The 19732-nt window shown below is 40.7% G+C and overlaps 1 protein-coding gene across 1 annotated transcript in view; it reads right to left on the bottom strand.

Moving 5' to 3' along the window:
* The window catches only part of dnah2 (dynein, axonemal, heavy chain 2), a gene marked incomplete at both ends in the record, with an annotated part of 56579 nt that overhangs the window by 24437 nt on the left and 12410 nt on the right, over window positions 1-19732 (bottom strand). The window contains 23 exons of the mRNA XM_079224510.1: window positions 735-860; window positions 1292-1444; window positions 1930-2057; window positions 2233-2413; window positions 4374-4563; window positions 5144-5241; window positions 5614-5802; window positions 6107-6217; window positions 7874-7999; window positions 8094-8183; window positions 9445-9665; window positions 9750-9888; window positions 10031-10211; window positions 11566-11642; window positions 12165-12321; window positions 13240-13343; window positions 13784-13945; window positions 14225-14388; window positions 15753-15918; window positions 16297-16453; window positions 16572-16772; window positions 17042-17234; window positions 17459-17603. Coding sequence (XP_079080636.1) covers window positions 735-860; window positions 1292-1444; window positions 1930-2057; window positions 2233-2413; window positions 4374-4563; window positions 5144-5241; window positions 5614-5802; window positions 6107-6217; window positions 7874-7999; window positions 8094-8183; window positions 9445-9665; window positions 9750-9888; window positions 10031-10211; window positions 11566-11642; window positions 12165-12321; window positions 13240-13343; window positions 13784-13945; window positions 14225-14388; window positions 15753-15918; window positions 16297-16453; window positions 16572-16772; window positions 17042-17234; window positions 17459-17603 — 3459 coding nt within the window. The remainder of the gene's footprint in view (window positions 1-734; window positions 861-1291; window positions 1445-1929; window positions 2058-2232; window positions 2414-4373; window positions 4564-5143; window positions 5242-5613; window positions 5803-6106; window positions 6218-7873; window positions 8000-8093; window positions 8184-9444; window positions 9666-9749; window positions 9889-10030; window positions 10212-11565; window positions 11643-12164; window positions 12322-13239; window positions 13344-13783; window positions 13946-14224; window positions 14389-15752; window positions 15919-16296; window positions 16454-16571; window positions 16773-17041; window positions 17235-17458; window positions 17604-19732) is intronic.

Consider the following 19732-nt stretch of genomic DNA (forward strand, 5'->3'; position numbering starts at 1 on the left):
TGCTCGCCAACATATTCCAGTGCAGTGCTGTGAGCATGCAAACACACATGCACAGGGGAACAGTGAATAATGCAGCATTAAAGCTGCAATCATTTTCATTACTAAAATAATTATCTCCGTCAGGACGCAATGTTCCCAGACGACCCTAATTAAGGGTTGCATTCATTGAATTAAATATTTCGGCAGTGGTCGTAGCAGACACACCTGGCGGAGATCTCTATGAGTGCATCCCTCTAGTTAGGCCAGCATTTGTGCTGTGTGTGTGCTTTGTATGCGATGATTCAATAACTGTATAATGAAATTCCTCTCTATATTTGTTTATCAGCAATCTTTACAAACACATTCAGACTCATGCTCACGGACATTCAGACACACATGTTTGTTAACACAGTCCTCTCCGACAATGTCAAAGAGACAGCCATGCAGACAGAGAAACAGAGTTAGACAGAAGATCCAGAGACAACGGTGGCGTCAATGTTGTTTATCTGCTGAGCATTACAGTTTTAGTATACATTTGATGTATATGTTGATGCTACAATTAATATTAAGAGGAGCTGACAGAGTTCAGTCAGGACAACTTCTAGGGTAAGTGAACTATAGTTGAATTGTTGACCAGATAAGAAATAAAAACTTATACTTAATACTTTTTGGTATTTTTTTATCAAAGAAGAAGGGACAATGTCGTACAGCAAACAAAACACAAGCTCTATGCTGGTTCCAATGAGCTAACTTACCTTGCCATAGTCTATAACGGGTATTTCCACAGCAGGGAACAAGTCCTGGGTGATCCCATTCAACAGTGGCACGTCAGCAGAGGTCAGCTTAGCGATGTTCATGTCCTTCATAGCCATCAGCAGGATCTGAGAACAGAGATCCACTCTTAATTAAATTCTTAATGTAAAGTTTAGTTTATTTGAAAGGAAAGGACAGTAGTTAGTTTAGTTAAAGTTATAGGAGCTTGTCTGGTTCGTGTCCGGCTCCTACTCTCTCAAAACCCAGCTCAGAAATAGAGCCGCACAGTCACACGAACAGTGAGAGATATCCACTTGATTTGACTAACCCAGACTGTTGGGTAGCTTTATAGAAACCTTTGAATTAGGACTATAGATATTATCATCTGTCACTTACACTGGAAGTGCATCAGGAAGGGATCTGTTAAACGCCAGTATGAACAACAGGAATGATTATGCTGAGCAAAACCTGTTCCCAGTCGATTGGTTTGGTATACATATATGAGAGAGAGAGAGAGAGAGAGAGAGAGAGAGAGAGAGAAAAAGAGAGAGAGACTTACTTCTTCATCGGGAACGTTGGGGCAAGAGCGCCGCTTCGTTCCAGCATAGCGGAGCATGGAGGTGAGACTACGCAAGCCAAAATCATAGTGGTCCTGTTTAGACAGCTGCTGCACTGCCAGGGAGTACAGGGTGAACACTTTCTTTGCCAGGAGCTATGAGGGGGAAAACAGACAGAGGTAGAGTGTATTTATGCTATGAGTTACAGAGACAGAAAAGGAAGAAACAAAAGAAGGAGGACAGAGGTAGAAGGGTCAATCTCACCATAAGTAGGATTAAAATGTACAGTATAACCATGAGATGAGTCAGAGTGACTTAACAGTAAATTAATCCATCACTTCCTATGCGTTGCTTTAGTGAGCATCAAAGACGTGTCCCAAAGCATAGCTCAACTATACAGTAGCTTGCATTGCAGCAGGAGGGAGCGTCTGTGGTAAGACTCACTCTTACGAAGATATATCTGCACATACACACATAATTATGCTATCCCACCATGGCCCTTCACTAAACTCTATTCCAACACTGATCCCAGACCAGAGCTTACTGCTTAAAGGAGCTTGAAATCAGTGGGGAAACAGATAGATTAACACCCACGTCTGATCTATATTATATAGTGTAAAATATCCTTGATTTGTAGTACCTTGCAAGTGTTGAAGCCCTCTCCAAACAGTATGATTTCAGCTATTAGAGTAGAGTCTGGCACCACCATGGAGATAGGTCTGAACATGGACTTGAGGTTATCTGGAAGTTCAGTACGACCAGCGTAACCTAGGAAAACAAAGCAAATGGAGAGAAAAAAATATTGAATTATAAACACTGAAAGCATCTATTTTAATGACAAAATAAACATATCAAAACATCCTCTGAAAATATCCCAAACTACTTCCTCAACATAATCTGCATAAAATGCAGTGCATGCATCTGCACATTTGTATCGACCTACCAGGATTCATGGTAATAAAGATGCCACACGACGGGACCAGATTGATGTGTTGTCCGTCAAAATGGAACTTGGATAGTCCAGCTGAGAGGGCGGACAGGATGGACAGGATTTGCTGGGCCACCACCGACAGCACCTCGATGTTGATTCGGTTGAACTCATCGAAGCACCCCCATGCGCCGGTCTGTCCAGGGTGGACACAATGTACAAATCATGCAGTAAATAGAGAATCCACTTCAAGGAAAAAATACATCTTTGTCTGGATATTTTTTTTCCTCAAGCTGAAAAAAGATATCAGTGGTGGACTGTAACTTAGTACATTTAAGTACATTTATGTAAGTGTTTGTACTTTATTCTATGTTATGCTACTTTATACTTCTACTTCAAGTTGGAAGCCAAAACAACCAATGACCTGTTGAGCCTGTTAGCAGCTAAAAACCAGTGAGATGCAGGAAAAGACATCATTCTACAGGAAATTAATTCAGGGCTGACAGAGCAAGAGGAACAATTGTATTTATTGATTTTTAACCTGTGTTAAATAAAGACTGTCAAAGTAGGGCTGGGCGATAATTCAATATGATCATTTATTTGTTATCGCGGTGAAATTGCGGTGAAATCACGATAAGATCTAAATTGATAATAACAAGCACATACTGACTCAAAATTCTCTGAAAATCTGGTAAAACCCAGTTAAAACTATTTACTGATTCTGATTAATCTGTATTTGTGCGAATGCATTCAAACCGTCAGTGTAAAGCTGGATTTCTTTTTTAATGTATATTTTCCTTTGAAACTGTTAGTTCTGCACTTATGTTCTTAATGAAATAACAAAATACTTTTTACTTGTTAATTTTTTTTATTCACAGTGTAGTATACAAAAAGGGCTTTACCAAATGGTTACTTCATATAGTCTAAATTGAGGAGAGGGAATCTAAATTTAAGAAAAAGGTAAAAACATTTACTACCTCTGACCTAGGGCTGGGCGATATGTCATTATATATATATATATATATATATATATATATATATATATATATATATATATATATATATCACACTATAGCATGTTTTCTGGTCATAAATCTGGTCTCTGAACCCTGAACTCTCCAGAGAGACATTAGCTGACATAAAAAATAAAAAAAGACTATTGGTGTAAATTGTTTGTCATTTTTTTGTAATTCACTACATTTATTTGACAAGATTTGTTACTTTACTTTCATGATTGGGCATATGCTAAGTTACCTGGCAGTGTATAAAGAAGTTAAAAACAATGCATCACTAATTATAAATCAGTGGTCTATAATCTTTATCTAAATCGGGACCTTTTGATCCTTTAGGTATATTTTAATGCTAATAGTATATTTGCACTGTAGTTTTGCTACTTGTTTAAATACTTCTTCCACCATTAATCCCCACACACACACACACACACACACACACACACACACACACACACACACACACACACACACACACAGCGAGAGACAGCAATTTTTACTAACCCGATTTGAGTGTTTTTGATCTTGACTAGCATGAGAATAGTGTTTCAATAACTAGTTAGTAAAAAAGTATCTAACATACAGACTCACTCAAAGGTGTTACACCCAGAACCTCTGGGTGGTTCTGTGTTCACTGTCTGCTTCTGTTGTGTTTGTCTGTCACTCACATTGTCTCTCATTTCAGACACCTCCCTCCTCGTGTGCCGCCCTCCTGTGTGATTGCAAGCCCCGCCCTCATTGTTTCCACCTGTGCGTCGTTCCCCTGTGTATGTAGTCTGTGTCAACCCCTTGTTCTGTGCCAGTTTGTCTCTAAATGTTTTGTGAGCAGACCAGTGGTTTTCCTTGTGTTGCTTTCCCGCGTAAGACCCTTTTTGTTCTCTTGTGAGTTTGCCTGCCGATACCTTTGCCTCCCCGATTACCTGTGTACTGAACCCTGACCGGATTAAACATTTTGTTTTCTACACCTAACTACCGAGCTTCAGAGTCTGCTTGTGAGCCCTGCTCACTGTGGTACCAGTTCCTTAACAAAAGGTATAAGAACTACTCTTAACTTTGTTTTATTTACGCTGACATCATCATCATTATGATTGAAACTAGAGTCATTGTCATTGCCATCATCATATTTCCTTATCCTCTAGCAATTACCTGTGCCAGGCCAGAGTACATGCGTCCCATAGATTTGTAGTCTAGCCCTTCGGAGCAGTTGACCACGATCACGTACATGCCGAGAGCTTTGCCCAAGTCCTTCACTGTCTCTGTCTTCCCAGTACCAGCTGGGCCTTTAGGAGAGCCCCCCCGATGGAGATGGAGTGCTGTGGTCAGGGTCATGTAACATCTGGACAGAGTCAAGCATTTACAGACCGGGTATCAATGTTTAAACAAATACTCATAAGCAAGTATCATCCAAATATTTTGGTTGTTCAAGCCACATTAAACCCATTTTAAAAAAAAAACAGAATGAAATGTTGAAAAAAGACAGCGATTGCATGACTTGAATGTAACAGCATTACATTTGTTAGCTTTATCTTCAAGTTGTAAATTTTAAAATGAGTATGTGAGATGGTCTCTAATGTGAACTAATAAACTTTATATTGCAATTATTAATCTACACTCTGGCCCTAGTCTTTTTATCAGTCAATGCACAAAGAGCCGAGTTGTACTCTAGTGACAATACTATAGAAACTATACTAATGGTAGCATCTGTTTGATATCTAATTCTCTTGACATTTAATGACACAAAATACTGACAGCGCAAATCTGTCTTCAGTCTCCAGAACGGGCAGGTAATTCAAAAATACCAAAATAATTAAACCAAAATGTATTTTTTTTAAAAACTTTTAATGAATTACTTAACTGACACGTGACAAATTGATTGTGTTGATGCATTTGTGGCAGAATTGCACTGATTGACTGACCTGTCAGTAAGTGGAGTAATGACGAGCCGTCCAGAGTTGCCCAGGTACTCGTAGCTATACTTGAAATGCGTGTTAGTCTGTCGGATTATGCATTCTCTCTATTTGGAGAACAAACAAATCAGAAAATTGACAAGTTCAGTAGATGTTTTCTTTGTCACCCTCCAACTCATTGAAAACTAATCTCTTGCTGCCATAAAGTGGAGAATGAAAAATGCTGATGACTTGTGAAACAGAGTGAGGGTTTATGTGTCACAGAGGTCTTTTAAAGTGTTCCTTTTAAATGTCACAAACTACGGAATCATTAATAGCTAAATCTATACCGATTTGTTTTAGCTTTTACATTTTAGAGTGAAGTGTATTCTTACAGCCATTAAAAAATGTTGCTGATATTATGGCTTGATAAAAGTTCCCTATTGTGCCATTTTTCTCCATACTGTCCGGTGTTCTTACTAGCATCACTCATAGCATACCATTTCCCAGTATAGTCGCAGCTGGCAGAGCCATTCGAAGGCATTGACGTCGTTGCAGCGCGCCTTGGTCAGCTTATCAATGACATCCCGAGCATGAACCTCCCCCGTCACCAGCGATACAATCTTCAGACGTAGGATTTTGGTCAAGTTGCCACGTATGATCTCTGAATAGCTTTGAAGTTTGGAGACCTGAGAGACAAAGACAGACATAGCAAAAGCTCAAGAGTTTATTTGAAATCTTAACGCCACTATGTTGCCTTCCCATGGTGCCAAAAAAGGCAGATACGCTGAATTTGACATAACAAGGCTAATAAATCACAGACTGCATAAAATATTGAAAATAATAAGAAAATAACAACACACATTTTTCATGATCATCCTACTGGGTACAGAGCTTTCAGCTTGCTTTATGGAAACACACTGGAATGTTACAAAATCATCACAGTGAGTTCACTCAAAAATATTTAGTTTAGTTAAGTAACCAAAACTCAACCTGTTTCCTCTTTATGGACTTAAGAGAGGACTTATCAGCTCGCTCCTTGCTGGAAATAAGAGCTTTCGTGACATCAGTGGTCCACTGGATCTGACTGGCGATGATCAGGATCTAAAATAGGAAGGATACACACTTAGCTTTGTTTATATTCTTTTTTTTACCCAATGACATGGACTGAGTAAATAACCATGGGAGTGGAGAGGGGTTCATCAATAGCGTTCACTTTGCCACCTATCTTTTTGTCTGTCTGCTATACGGCCGATTTGTTTGAACTATTACGGGCATGGAGGGGAGGTCACACGGGGTGTGTGAACCGACCTGCGGAGCTATTTTAACCACTTTGACGAGAAAAAAAAGGCGCTTTATTAATGATTACTTTAATTTTGTTTAAACCATAGGTCTCTTCTCACAAGGGTTGCGGTATTGTAGCAATGTAAATGAAGTTAAACAACCATGTGGTTGCAAAGATAATTAAGATTCCGTTTATTTATTTTTTTAAAAAGCCCGAAAATTATGTCATGGGGACTTGGGGCGCATAACCTCCAACCTGGCCGTTGCTGCGTCATTAATGGACAATGCATGTTGTCCAAATCAACAACCAGTCACATTTAGTTATAACAAAACAATCCAACTAAACCGCGGCACTAAAAAACTGTACACACAAGACATCTCCAGCACAGCTGCTGGCATCTTGGCGAGGGGAGAGGCGTGGGGCCAGCCCCAGTCCCGGCTCGACCACCAGCAGCAACAACAGAGCTGTGGCTTGTTTATGATTAAATACGACTGAAGATGTAAAAACAGCGACACAACCAGTATTTCACTCACCACATGCCCGTAACCCTCTGTGCGACAGGCGCCATCAGTAAATCCACCAGCAAGTCCGTTTCTCAGGCTTTAGCCTGAGATTCTAGGTTCTAGCCTCTTCTTCTCATCTTTCGTTGACAGAAATCACGCTGCCCACTGACCAATCACAGCGCATGTTAATGGTCACGCCAGGCCACTGACCAATCATACATCCACGCCATTTCGCAGGCGCTGCACGTCAAAGAATACACCCAGCTTGTCAAACTAAAGATCTGATTTGTTGAAGTCCATGACAATCAACCACAACGTCCACTCCTAGTGTACTTTAATCTGCAAAGGCCTGCTTAAACTGCTTTGCTTACATAGAGACGCCGGAGAAAAAAATCTGATTGGATGAAACTATCTTTCAAACCAGCTGCAATGGAAGCAGTGCTGCAGGCTGAAGGCAGAGCAACAGAGGAAGACAGGAGCTGTGCAATGAGAAAACAAGCTAATAGGGAAAACATAGTAGTGTAAAAATGTAGTGTATTTGTGAAAAACAATTAAATTATAAAATAGCTATAACTTTGTGATTCTGTTTAGGCCAGCAGAGTAGGCTTAGCAGGCCTTGGCGGCCCACCACTGCCTGTTGATGTAATTGTTACTCCGACTAACCCTGACTGTGCTCAACATGTGCTGCCGATGTTGCCCTATAATGGCGTGCATAATATTACGTCTCTAACATTGTACGTTGATGTTGCTAGTATTTAACAATGTCACTGCCACCTCTTCATGGTTTGGTCTTTGTCATGGAAAGAAAAAAAAACTTGCAAAGGAACATATTTAGTTCACAAAATTAACACTGGTTCAGCAGGAACTGGGATTTGTGCAAAAAGACTGCACCAGTGTCAGTCAGTCTGAATGCCAGATGGGTGAAGATGCGAAACCACAATGATTTTAATTTGGGAAAAGACACAAATGTACCTGTCCCGGCCATTCTTTGACCCATTCTTCGAGCTGGCCTGGCTTCTTCTTCGGAGCTTCAAGGCAGTCTTTCAGAGTGTTCATCAGTTTAACGCGCATCGCCTTCTCAACATTACACAGCCAAACCTACATGCACACAAAACAAAAAGGTGCTCACATTCTTCACCATAACTCTCTGAAAATTGCATATTGATCACAATCATAATCATTGCTGCTGTACCTCCACGGGTTTGTCCAGTTCCACTGCGCTGCTGAAACTAATAAACTCCCCATCAGCAGAGAACATCCCAGTGGCCTGTTGGTTAGTGCCCTAGAAAATACACAATACACACACATCTCACATGTCTGTATTTATTCTGTATAATATGAAAACAGTGTTTTGTGGTTTAAGTTTTGAAGTTTTACTTGCTGAAATGGGGAAATACATGTAGCAAAATGTAACTTAATCAATGTGGCCTTAACGTGCTTTTGCAGATAAATGTTACCATCTAAGCATTTTGGAAAACTGAGAAATATCCATCCCTTAGCACAAGGTTCAGTTTAAAAAGGTGTTTTTGAGGCACGTGATGTGGTTTGATATGCTTAAATCAGGTCCAGTGGAATGCACAACTTATTATGTCTTGTTTGAGGACACTGACTAAAAAGTGATGTAACAAATGAACCTGCACTGAAAACAGTGGCATCATCTTATCTTAGCAATGTGTCTACTTGGTCTGTCTGGATCATGTTGTTTTGCCTCAAATCTTCACTTTGAACAGGGTTTCCACGCTTTTCTACAGTTTTACAGGACTTTTCCAGGACATTTTTACAGATGACCTAGGAAGTATGACAGATGGAAACATAGACTAATATGTTTTCAATGTGGAAGTCCGATTGAAAAGATGTGCAGTCGATGCCTATAACTTATCTATAAAATCATCTCTTACATTCATAGAAACTATGACAAATTAATCCTAAAATAATACCAATAAAAGCGACTGTTGCCAGTGTGTTTCGGCCAATTAAGTTGTGATGTCATCCAACCTGCATGTGCTACCCTCTGGCATGACTTCACACTTCATATAAACTACCATTTGAACGTTAATATGATCCTGAAAATAACTTGGCTCTTTAAGATGGCAGTGTTATCTGCTTTGGGGAGATCTGATAGATAGCGCCATAGTTCATTCTCAGCGAAAAGGAAAATAGTAGAACGTTGAAATAATTTTCCCGAACAAATTGACATTTTATATAACATTTTTGTGTTTTCCATGACAGGAAAATTGGTCAACTGTTTTCCAGGCCGCGTGGGAACCCTGTTTTAATTCATAATTCCTAATATTGCATACTTAGCCAACACTAAGACCACATTGACATTATTAAAACATTTCAAATATGCTGGACAACTAAATAATTTCCACAAAACCAAATATGTATAGCCTGCATGATAGCTTTCCTATATTTTGTGTAGTGTATAATGTTCTCGACTAATTGGCCTGAAATGACTCCTTCATAGTAGTAGTAGTAGTGCAGCACTGGCCACTGATTGCATCTGAGCCTGTGATGGATTACATGATCATTTTTACATTCCATGCCTGTTTAATGCTCAGGCTCCTGATGTTGTCAAAACACTTCTTCAGGTGGGGTTGAATGGCTTTGGGGTTCTGTGACTGCCCCAGGATCTCCAGCACATCATCATTGGACAGGAAGTAAAACCTTGGGAAGATCTGCCTCTTAGTCTCCAGGTACATGTCCAAGGCTTTCTGAATCTCCTCCAGCTTAGCACTCATTAGTGACAGCTCCTCAGGCAAGCCTAATTGACATATATAGACATATATGTATGAGACAATTCTGTACCAGCATGTTCTTTAAAGCAACATGATGTATGTTGCCATACCGGGGTGGTGTGTTCCCTTCAAGGCGTTGCTGTCCTTGTGGAGTTGGCCCATGATGGTCTTCCAACTTGAACTGAAGTCTTCAAACTCTTTGCATTCACGAGGCAGCTGCTCCCTGATGTCCTTCCCTTGGAAAATGTTCTAAAGGGATGAAGGAAATGAAAAAGGGAGAGCGGGAAGAGGTTAACTGTGGCGAGAAAACCAAAACCAGAGAGCTGTGACAGATGGGTTTTACAATGGCGGGATCCTATAACATAGTCAAGTATGTGAGTGTTTCTCGTACCTCCAGATAAATCCACTGACGCTGCACAATGAGGATCATCTCGATGACTTCCAGAACCTGTGACAGCCGCCGTTCCCAGCCGTCCACCTCCCTTTCAAAGGCTTTGACAAACCGAGAAGCCTTCATTGTGGACAGGATGGACATGTTGTCCTCCAGGGACTGGAAAACCTCCTCTGTGCCCCTGAGACGGAGACAGAAAATTAAACTGCTGATGGCTGCTTAAAATGGATTCCAATGGTGATGCATTTTCACAGCGGAAAAATTCAGGAAAGTAAACATTTATGTTATCAGTTTATTAGTACAGTTTAGTGTAATCCAATGCAGTTCTATACATTATTATTACTGTGTAACGGTGGCAGTTTTTGAGTATGTAGTTAATATTACATAATATTGAGAGATATTTATAATATTCACTTCCTATTGAGCATCATGAACTTTGAACTCTCTCTCTCCTTACTTCCTTTATAATGTTAACTGGGCCAGTGGCTGAATGTAACCTGTAAGGGACTTTTTAATGCAGTGAAGTGTCGTTTTTTTGTCGGCTCTGGTTTCAACTTGTTTTGCACTTGTCCCTCCATGTTTTCAGCAGCGTGTGCCAGGTTGGGTCAAACCATCCTGATATGGGGGAGACTCGGGGTTTTTAGGATAATTAAATTAAACAGCCTACTGAATATAACATTCACAACTGATGGCGCTGCCTGCATGAAAGGAAAAAACTCAGGAGTGAGGAGAATTAAGTGCTGCTTAATTTTCTGTAAAGCACAATGTTTTTTTTAGTATTTACCGATGAGCTAATCACACGAAAAGTTAATTTTGTATATATGAATCCTTTTGAATTGCACTTTTTGTTTAATTTATTTTGAATTTGTGGGAAAGCTGCTCCTCAACACAGTGACTTTTTCCATAGTAAAGTGTTTGTCATAGATTCAGTGAGTGTGTATTCTCAGTAAAAGTTAGGTCATTTGAGTCTTTTTGAAACTACTTCTTAGTTGTTGGACTTTTTTGTTTGTGCATGAAAGTTGAATTGTTATGTATGTTGTAATACCTTGTGTTCTGAAGATGCACTTTTTGTTTTTTAATTCAAATGCAGCTAATTGAGTGTAAAAGGGAATAGTTGCCGCTCTAGCATCGCCACCAGCTGGTCATTTTGGTTTATCATTAAACTTGTTTTTGTGTTGGCATACATATTCTGTACTATCTCAGGTTCAAACTGCACCCTCTATTCATTCAATAAATTTGAGAAGTTGAGAATGTTCCTCGATTTGGTTAGCGGCTTGTCATTCAGTGGTGATGGTGGGTCCCGGAGCCAGACCAGTTGAGAACCACTGCTTTAAACAAAGTAATATTAAGACCATCACTGGATGGTATTATTCAATTGTAGTGAGCAGAGGAATCTCGTGACGCAGGTAATAGGACGTAATGAAGACCCAAATCTATGACTATAAATTGGAGTGAGTTTAACCATAGAATGTATAAAAGAAGAGGACAGTTATAACTTCTTGACCCATCCCTGCCATTAAGGCTGGCTTCCTCACCTCAGCCGATAGTGGCTTTTGTAAGCTTCCAAGTCCAGCATCGTTTCCTCCCATGTCTTGGTAATGTCCTCCAGACCCTTGATTATCAAACACAAGAGTAATGTAAACAGACAGAACACTTACAGAGGGAAACATTGTCATGATTAGATTATCAATGACAGAAAACCATTAATCTTAACTTGAATTTACTGCTGATGGAGAACCTTTTAGAATCGAGTGTAATAAAAACATCTGTTTTATCTTTTTCTCCACTTGTTTTCCTATTTTTATATATAAAAAAAAATGTTGACACTTTTCATACATACTATCTTCATGAATCTGGCTCTGAAACTACACTGATGTAACATAGTAAGAAAATAGAGAGGGGATAGAGGCAATATTGAAGTTGACAAAGGTTGTTCCATGAGCTGGCAGTGCTACTCGAGAACAGCAGGCCTGAAAGCAGGGTGGAAAGCAGCCGGTCAACTACACTGCCGGCTTCGCTCACCAATATTTTCGGCGAGATCCTGGCTAGAATTAATATATATCATCAAGATGTGGGAGAAGGTACAGACCTGCCCACTATAGGCATATGTCTAAACAACAAGAAGAGACCGGACCTTTTCTATGAAGAGCTCCTTGCTGGCGGCCCCAGAGATCTCACATATTTTGTCAGTATACTCGTCAAGCTCCAAAGATATGATCTTCTCCAGGGTGAAATCAGTGCTGGTATGATCGAAAGGGCACTGCAGTGCTTCACTGATCTGCTCCCAGTGCCTAAAAGAAAAGTGGCATTAAACGTATGGTTTGTTTTAGGCTTAAATTGTCCAGTGGGTCCGCTGAAGAAAAAAAGCTACATTACAAAGTCATCTAATGCTGCGTTCACACCAAAAGCGTTGCAATTTTTTTGCGCGAGTAGATTGCATGCAAAGTCAATGCACAAACGCGAATGGTTGCGAACAATGCACATTTTCGCCAGACGGCGAAAAATGACGCGAAAAACGCGGCGCGAAACATTTGCCTCATTCGCGCGAGTTGACATTTTCCAACTCTTGCAAAAAATTCACGTGACGCTGAGTTGTGAAAGACAATCCGCGCTGAGATGCGCCGGACGTTATCACTACCGTCCTGCCGTTGCTGAATCAAACTGCTGCTGGTCCGCCTGCAGTAGCGCTGGAAGCGACCATCATTCAGACGCAGTTTCTTGAGGAGTCTGAGCTGTGTGCGGCTACGGATAATATTATGAACCCAGAAACGAGGGCGTCTAATGTCCCGACGTTTGTGGAATTTCCACAATAAGTATAAAGCAGAACTAGTGGTTATTTCAATGGTGGATTGCGGAAATGGTAACTTTTTTTACGGCGATAAGCCGCGCCCCCTTTCCAGAGCAAATTAAGCGAATGAGCGAATTAACTACAAAGTCGAGCGAGTAAACTCACGCAAGACTGAGAGGAAGACCTTTGATGGAAGGTAGCAGAACAAACTAAGACTGAAGAAACCAGAGAAATAAGCTAACACTATGGAACTTAGCGATATGGTATAGGGCTTTAAAGCATTAACTACGTGACTGATATGTTGTAGTTGTGCTCCTGCCATGTCTCCTACATGGTAACTACTGCAAGACAATAGTTCCAAGATATACTGAAATGACAAGTCTTATATGACAAATACATATATTCTCTTTTCACACAATACCTGTCTCTCATGGCTGGGTTCCTCAGATCAGCAATGAGAGGGATGATCCGCTTGAAGTGGTTAATCTTGTTTTTGGAGGAATCTACGATGTCCCACTCCTTATCCTGGAATCAGACAAAGGCCAGGTCCTCACTACTGTGTAATGTAAATGTGAGTGGAGCTGAGGGGGTTCATCTCAGATCTATCTTTTGTGTTATTAGCCAATTATTTTGTGCATCCTAAGGGGAGACCATATTAGCTGTCACTGTTTCAGACTCTTTGGGTCTAAAGGTCAAAATATCTAACGACATCCCTATGAGTTTGCTAACTTTGTATCCATTAAAAACACAAAAAGTAATTCAGTGTTCTTTCGACTGAGACCACGAATAATGTGCAGCTTTTACCGTTCTAATTACATTTATTGTTTTGGCAGTAATTAATAATTGATTTTTATGAAACAAAACCTAAACTTACACTGGTGGTATATCAGAGCTAAACCGTGACTCACTGTAGCACTGCGCCAAAATCTGCAGCTATTTAAAAAGCTTTGTGTGATGGTACTGACCTTTAGTTCTCTGTGGAGTTTGTGGAGTTTTTTTAACAAGTCCTGTGCCGTGTTGCCCATGCTCTCCGTCTGCAGCATAGAAAGTTGACCAACCTTCCAGATGTTCCAGTTGGCATTCCACTCCTGCGTGATCTCCCAGACCTGCTGCAGGTGATCTATGTCCTGTATAAAACATACGGACACAAACAAACATAGAAACAAACGTGAAATCATTCATTCTAAGTCTAAAGTCTAACATTTGCAACAAAAAATATTTATTTTTGAAATGTCTTGCTCTGGGTTTGAATTCCCTAATATTATATACTATCAAGTACATGTAATGTTTACAAACTGCTTGCTTCATTCACACATGTTGAGACAGTTTATCACAAGCACAATTCCAACAACCCTCTCTGCTTTATGTTGGCGCTTATAGCCCATGAGCCCAGTGCTGTGTCAGACCTTCTCCACCATCCGTATGCTTTTGGAGGGGGGCTGCCCTGTTTCGTAGAAGCCCAGCCCGAGAGAGATGGCGTTCTCTTCCTCTTTTAGAGCCTCTAGTTGGCTGCGATACCCCGCTATCTGGTTTAAGGCCAACTCAGTACTCAGTTCGCTGTCAAATGGACCTGGATAAGCAAATAAAAAAATGTATAGATATAGACAAACCCACCACAGTCATACGTCCACACACTAAGACTGTCAAAACGGTCCAAAAATTACATTTGAATATTCGTTCTTAAAAAAACACATTTTAACTGTCGCTGGCACGGTTTTAAACTGAACTTCTTGTCAGACGCCCTGTTTTTATATAATAGCGACCTGTCTGCAATGGACGAGGAACAGCTGATTGGTGACGTTGAAATAAGGAGTTATATATAGTTCTATATCCATAAAACATAATTTCACTACAAAAACCTAAATATGTAAAACAAATGTAAAATTACAAATATTTTTCTGCCAACACACTTGGTGGTATACGCCTTGAGAAACTAGAGATTTGTTAACCCTTAGAACATCAACCAAGATGTATTCACAAGGTATCTATCGGTAATACTCTTATACTCTTATATATCTGTCATGATCTTGGTGTTAGTTAGTTTTTTTTCTGTTCTATTTTGAAGTTCCCTGCCTTGTGTCCTGTGCCTGTTTGACTCCTGGGCTGCGGTTGAATATGCTCCTTTTTAGTTAGGAAGATTCCTAACTGAGTGTCTGACCCGGAAGTATCTATCATAAGTGCTGGTCGAATTCTCTAAATGCAAAGGAAAGGAGCTTCAATGCTTCTTTACTTAGCTCTTTAGCATAGGAAACACTGGACCTTCCTTTACAAAAGGAAAGGAGATAATGCCGCCCCACAATTCCTTGCGGTGTAAACATTTAAAGTGACGCACCAGTCGGCCGTTCAGAGAACAAACGATCATGACCGACAAACGCAGATCATGTAAATAAAGTATTTCATAAACTATTGTCTGCATATTCTTAGGATCAGATTATATTATGCATATAAACCATAACAACAAGAAGGGATATGAGACCTTGTTAGTGGGAGAACATATTAACAATAGTAGTAACAATATCAATAAGTACCTTGTTTGTCAGATTCACTGTATTAGCAAAAAACTGAACTTTCATCTTGTTCTCAAATGTATGAATCATTATTTTAGATTGAATATAATAACACCTATGTGAAGGAGGAGAAACAAGGGAAAGATGGTACTACCCCAACACAAAAGGGAAACATCAGATGAGAGATGATGATGTGGCAGGAAATGGTGTGTTTCCCAGTTAGGAACATCCCTTTTAATGTGGAAAGGTGCGGCTGTGAAGTCAGCAATCATCAGAGGGCAAGAACATATTTAATGCAGGCTATTGGTTCTAAAGAGGCCTCCTATAAATCAGTAATGGCTCATGGACAGAAGGAAACTGAAAGACCGACACGAACGTGCGCACACCATGGTGATAATGTATATAAGTGAGAGAGAGAGGGCATGACCTGTGCTGTTGAACTCCTGCACCATGCTCTTGATCTTCTTTATGACCTCGGGAATCATATTGTTCCTAAACTTCTCTTTCTGCTTCTGCAGCATGATATCACTGTCAATCACCACCTGCTGGAACCACACCCACTCCCCGTTCAGCACATCACGCATTTCTTGCACCTGTTGGTGAACCAAAAAACAAAACGTAGTGTTTGTTGTACGTGTAGATATATACAGTACCCTAACCTGGCCCGCCAGATGTTTTTTGACACAGAACCATCTGAGAAGCCGTCATTGGAAACTGTTTGGAAAAGGGTAGGCACTTCCAAAAGATATACTTGGCAAGTGATTGGATAAAATCATCTGTCAATCAAACTCTTTCAGATGCCAGTAGGGAGGAGAGCGAAAAAATCACAACAAATAGGAGGCACAGCGGTGCAAACACAATGGTAAAGTCACTGTTATACAGTATACATCTTATACACAAACACACATACATTCCTGTATAATTTATGCTGGATATGTGTATACTGAATATTTGTTTATAAATGAGCTTACAGCCTCTTCCACTGGGACCTCATATTTGTCCAGGATAGCAAACTGGTCATGGATGAGAGGAATCTGAGCCTCTGTCTTGGTCAAATTGCCCTGCAGGGCCACCAAGAGCTTCGTGCTCTCACCAAGCTCTGTCAGTGTCTGAGGAGGTCGTCTCAGCCTAAACACACACGCACACACACACAACAAAACCGTTAGCATGCTTTCAAATGTTTAGCGGATCAAAATATGCTCTCTTTCCTTTCTTCCATTCATCGTCATCACCCCTAAAATCCCACCTGTTGCCATTGTCTTTCAGAAAGCCATGGAGTTCTTTTAGGTGGGTGCTAGCCGTGTGGCTGATCAGCTGAGTGATTTTGGTTTGCCACTCACTGTAGAGCTGCGCCAAGAAGGATTTGATTGGTGAACAGTCCAGCGTGACAAGCCAGATGTTCAACACCGTCTCTTCCTGTTGAACGTTGAAGGCTTTTTCCGTGCACCTGGGGACATGACACACAAGAGGGAGATTAATGAGTCTGGATGCTTCATTATGGGAAACAACTTGTAAAGAAGGTCTTATGATGAAATAAAAACAAGCGTGCACTTGGGAAATGGAAACTGATAAAACACACATTACAGGGCTGTTCTGTAGAATGTGAACTGTAAAAAAGAATCAGCTGCCGGGAACAACAGCTGTTGTCAAAAGGTTCATAGAAACTTCCTATGCGGGTCAATTAAAGAATGATGTGAGTATTGTATTGGACAGTGCCTGTGTATATCTGCATCAACAGTAGTGACTGATGGGTTTTTGCTCTGGTATTCTTGTATACAGGAGTCCTGGTTTTTCTCCCAGATATCCTTGTATTTATCCCAGGTCTTCAGATAGGCCTGCAGGTGGTCGTCGTTGGTTTTCATCCCAACAGCAACCGCAGCCTGAAGCTTCCTTATCTCCTTGTCTTGCTCTGAAGGATCAAAGAGGACCAGGGTGACAAAGGGGACAGACAGATAGACATGGTAGAAGTATACATACAACTGCTCAGTAATCACTGTAATATGTGCAATTGCATGTTTACATCAGGACTGCATTTAATCAGCACCCAATAAAAAAAGATTGCATGTGCACAATTGTACAATTCTACGAGGAAAACTTGCTAAATAAAAACATAAATAAATAAAAAGTTCTTACCTATGTTCACGTGTATGGGATTCCCCTGTGACCACTTGCAGGAGAGAATTTCAGGCAGTCGTTTGAATTCTGAGATTGTGTTGATGAGCTGAGGCGTAATGTTCACAATCTGAGCAAGCTTTTCGAGTGGCGGGGAGAACTCGATCTGTTAAAACAGAAATTGCCGATTAATTAAACAAAACTGTGTGTTAGTGTGTTAAAGCAAGTGTGCACCAAAACAGTCATACCATAACTATGTAGCAAAGCTTCACAGCACGAGCACAGTGAATAAGAAAGATGTGTCAATGTGAGCGTACCAGGTGTGAATTTATTGTCACGATCAACGGTAGTAATTTGTCCAACTCATTGATCGCTACATGTGTGCATATGTTCGAGTGGGTGTTTGTGTTCTATAAGGTTTGATCAGGACATGTAGCTATTCTCCTTATATGTAGATGCAGAGCTGCCAACTTTTCAAAAAACCTTGGAGTGAGATTTTGTCGGGGGTGACCAAAATGTTGCCGCGCATGCAGCCACACACGTTGGTGCATTCAGCTCTACCAATTTGCCTGGATGGACACATGAAATAAAATGATACCGGCTATTGTAACACTCCAAGGTAGGTATAGTTTGCTAGATGAATATGCTTAACTCTGGGCTAGTATCAGATGATACGTATAACTACAGAGCCTTAAGGAATAAACATCAGCAGAGAAAGAAACTGGAATCAGAGGGTAGAATTAGTATGAACTGTATTGTAGTACAGAACATATGATGAGGTGTGAACATCAGTGGTATCAGTAGTGTTGCATGCTGTGTGTGTGTGTGTGTGTGTGTGTGTGTGTGTGTGTGTGTGGTGTGTGTGTGTGTGTGTGTGTGCGTGTGTGTGTGTGTGTGTGTGTGTGTGTAGGGGTGTAGGGGTGTAGGGATGTTGAAGGTGCATAAAAAAACAATAAGTTAAGTAACAGAACCTAAACTAACTCTGCCGGCCCAGGTGCAGTCACATGGTAATAAAAACAATATCAGTATACTCCTTTAAAGGATTTACGCGTTGGTGCCATGCTGTCGAATCACACTCAAAAGCGGCTCAAACTCGCGGCCCGCGGGCTAATTGCGGCCCGCAATTTGTGGCCCCCTACTCAGACCCGCCGCTATGGGCGGGCCTTGGGGGGCCGGAAAACTGTTCTTGAAAAAAACGAAACTGAAATATGCACATTGTGTAAACATTGTAAATAGTTAGTTTTTCTATAGAACATATTTTGACTCAAATATATAGTAAATATTTTTGTTTGAAAACAAAAACTGTTGTAATATTAATGTTTCATGTGCACACACCCCATGAAGCTTGATCTGTAGTATGAAGTCATTTCTCATTCCCGAGTCTGTTGCAAATGGAACTTATTGACTTGCAGTGCAACAGTGATCTAAAAGCTAAATTCAGAGAAGCACAAGGAAAACCAGAAATGACTGGACCATTTCTGAGAAAATTGCCTCCATCCTTCCCTGAGCAGACAAAAGTGATCAGTCGGGTAATGTACCTTTTTGGAAGCATATGTCTGTGAGAAACCTTTCTCGACTATGAACTTTAATAAATGCAAGTACAGGTCCAGGCTTAGTGATGCCTATCGTGAAGCTGTACTCAGGGTTTCAACTGTGACCTCGATCAGGGTTTCACTGTGACCTGGATCAGGGTTTCCCGTGTGACCTGGATCAGGGTTTCACTGTGACCTGGATCAGGGTTTCACTGTGACCTGGATCAGGGTTTCACTGTGACCTCGATCAGGGTTTCTACTGTGACCTCCATCAGGGTTTCACTGTGACCTGGATCAGGGTTTCACTGTGACCTCGATCAGGGTTTCTACTGTGACCTCCATCAGGGTTTCACTGTGACCTAGATCAGGGTTTCACTGTGACCTGGATCAGGGTTTCGTCCTTGACCTGGATCAGGGTTTCACTGTGACCTGGATCAGGGTTTCACTGTGACCTGGATCAGGGTCAATGTGGCTCAGCTGTGTGAGCAAAAGTGCTGCCAGGTGTCTGGCAAGAAATAGAATAAAGTGCACATGTATTCAGGTTTTGCATTTGTTGGTTTGGTGCAGTTTCAATAAGTTATTTTAAAAAATGAAATATATTTGCACTGTGAAAAACTATCATAAAAATGTATAGAAACTGCTGGTTGCCTTTTTTATGACGAAAATATGTTATGAATGTAAAAAAAAATATTGCGCTTTCTGTGTGGCCCTCCGATGAGATCACAATACCAGCGGTGGCCCCAAGCTAAATTGAGTTTGAGAC

The sequence above is a fragment of the Taurulus bubalis genome (genome assembly GCF_910589615.1).
Source record: "Taurulus bubalis genome assembly, chromosome: 10".
NCBI classification, from domain to species: Eukaryota; Metazoa; Chordata; class Actinopteri; order Perciformes; family Cottidae; genus Taurulus; species Taurulus bubalis.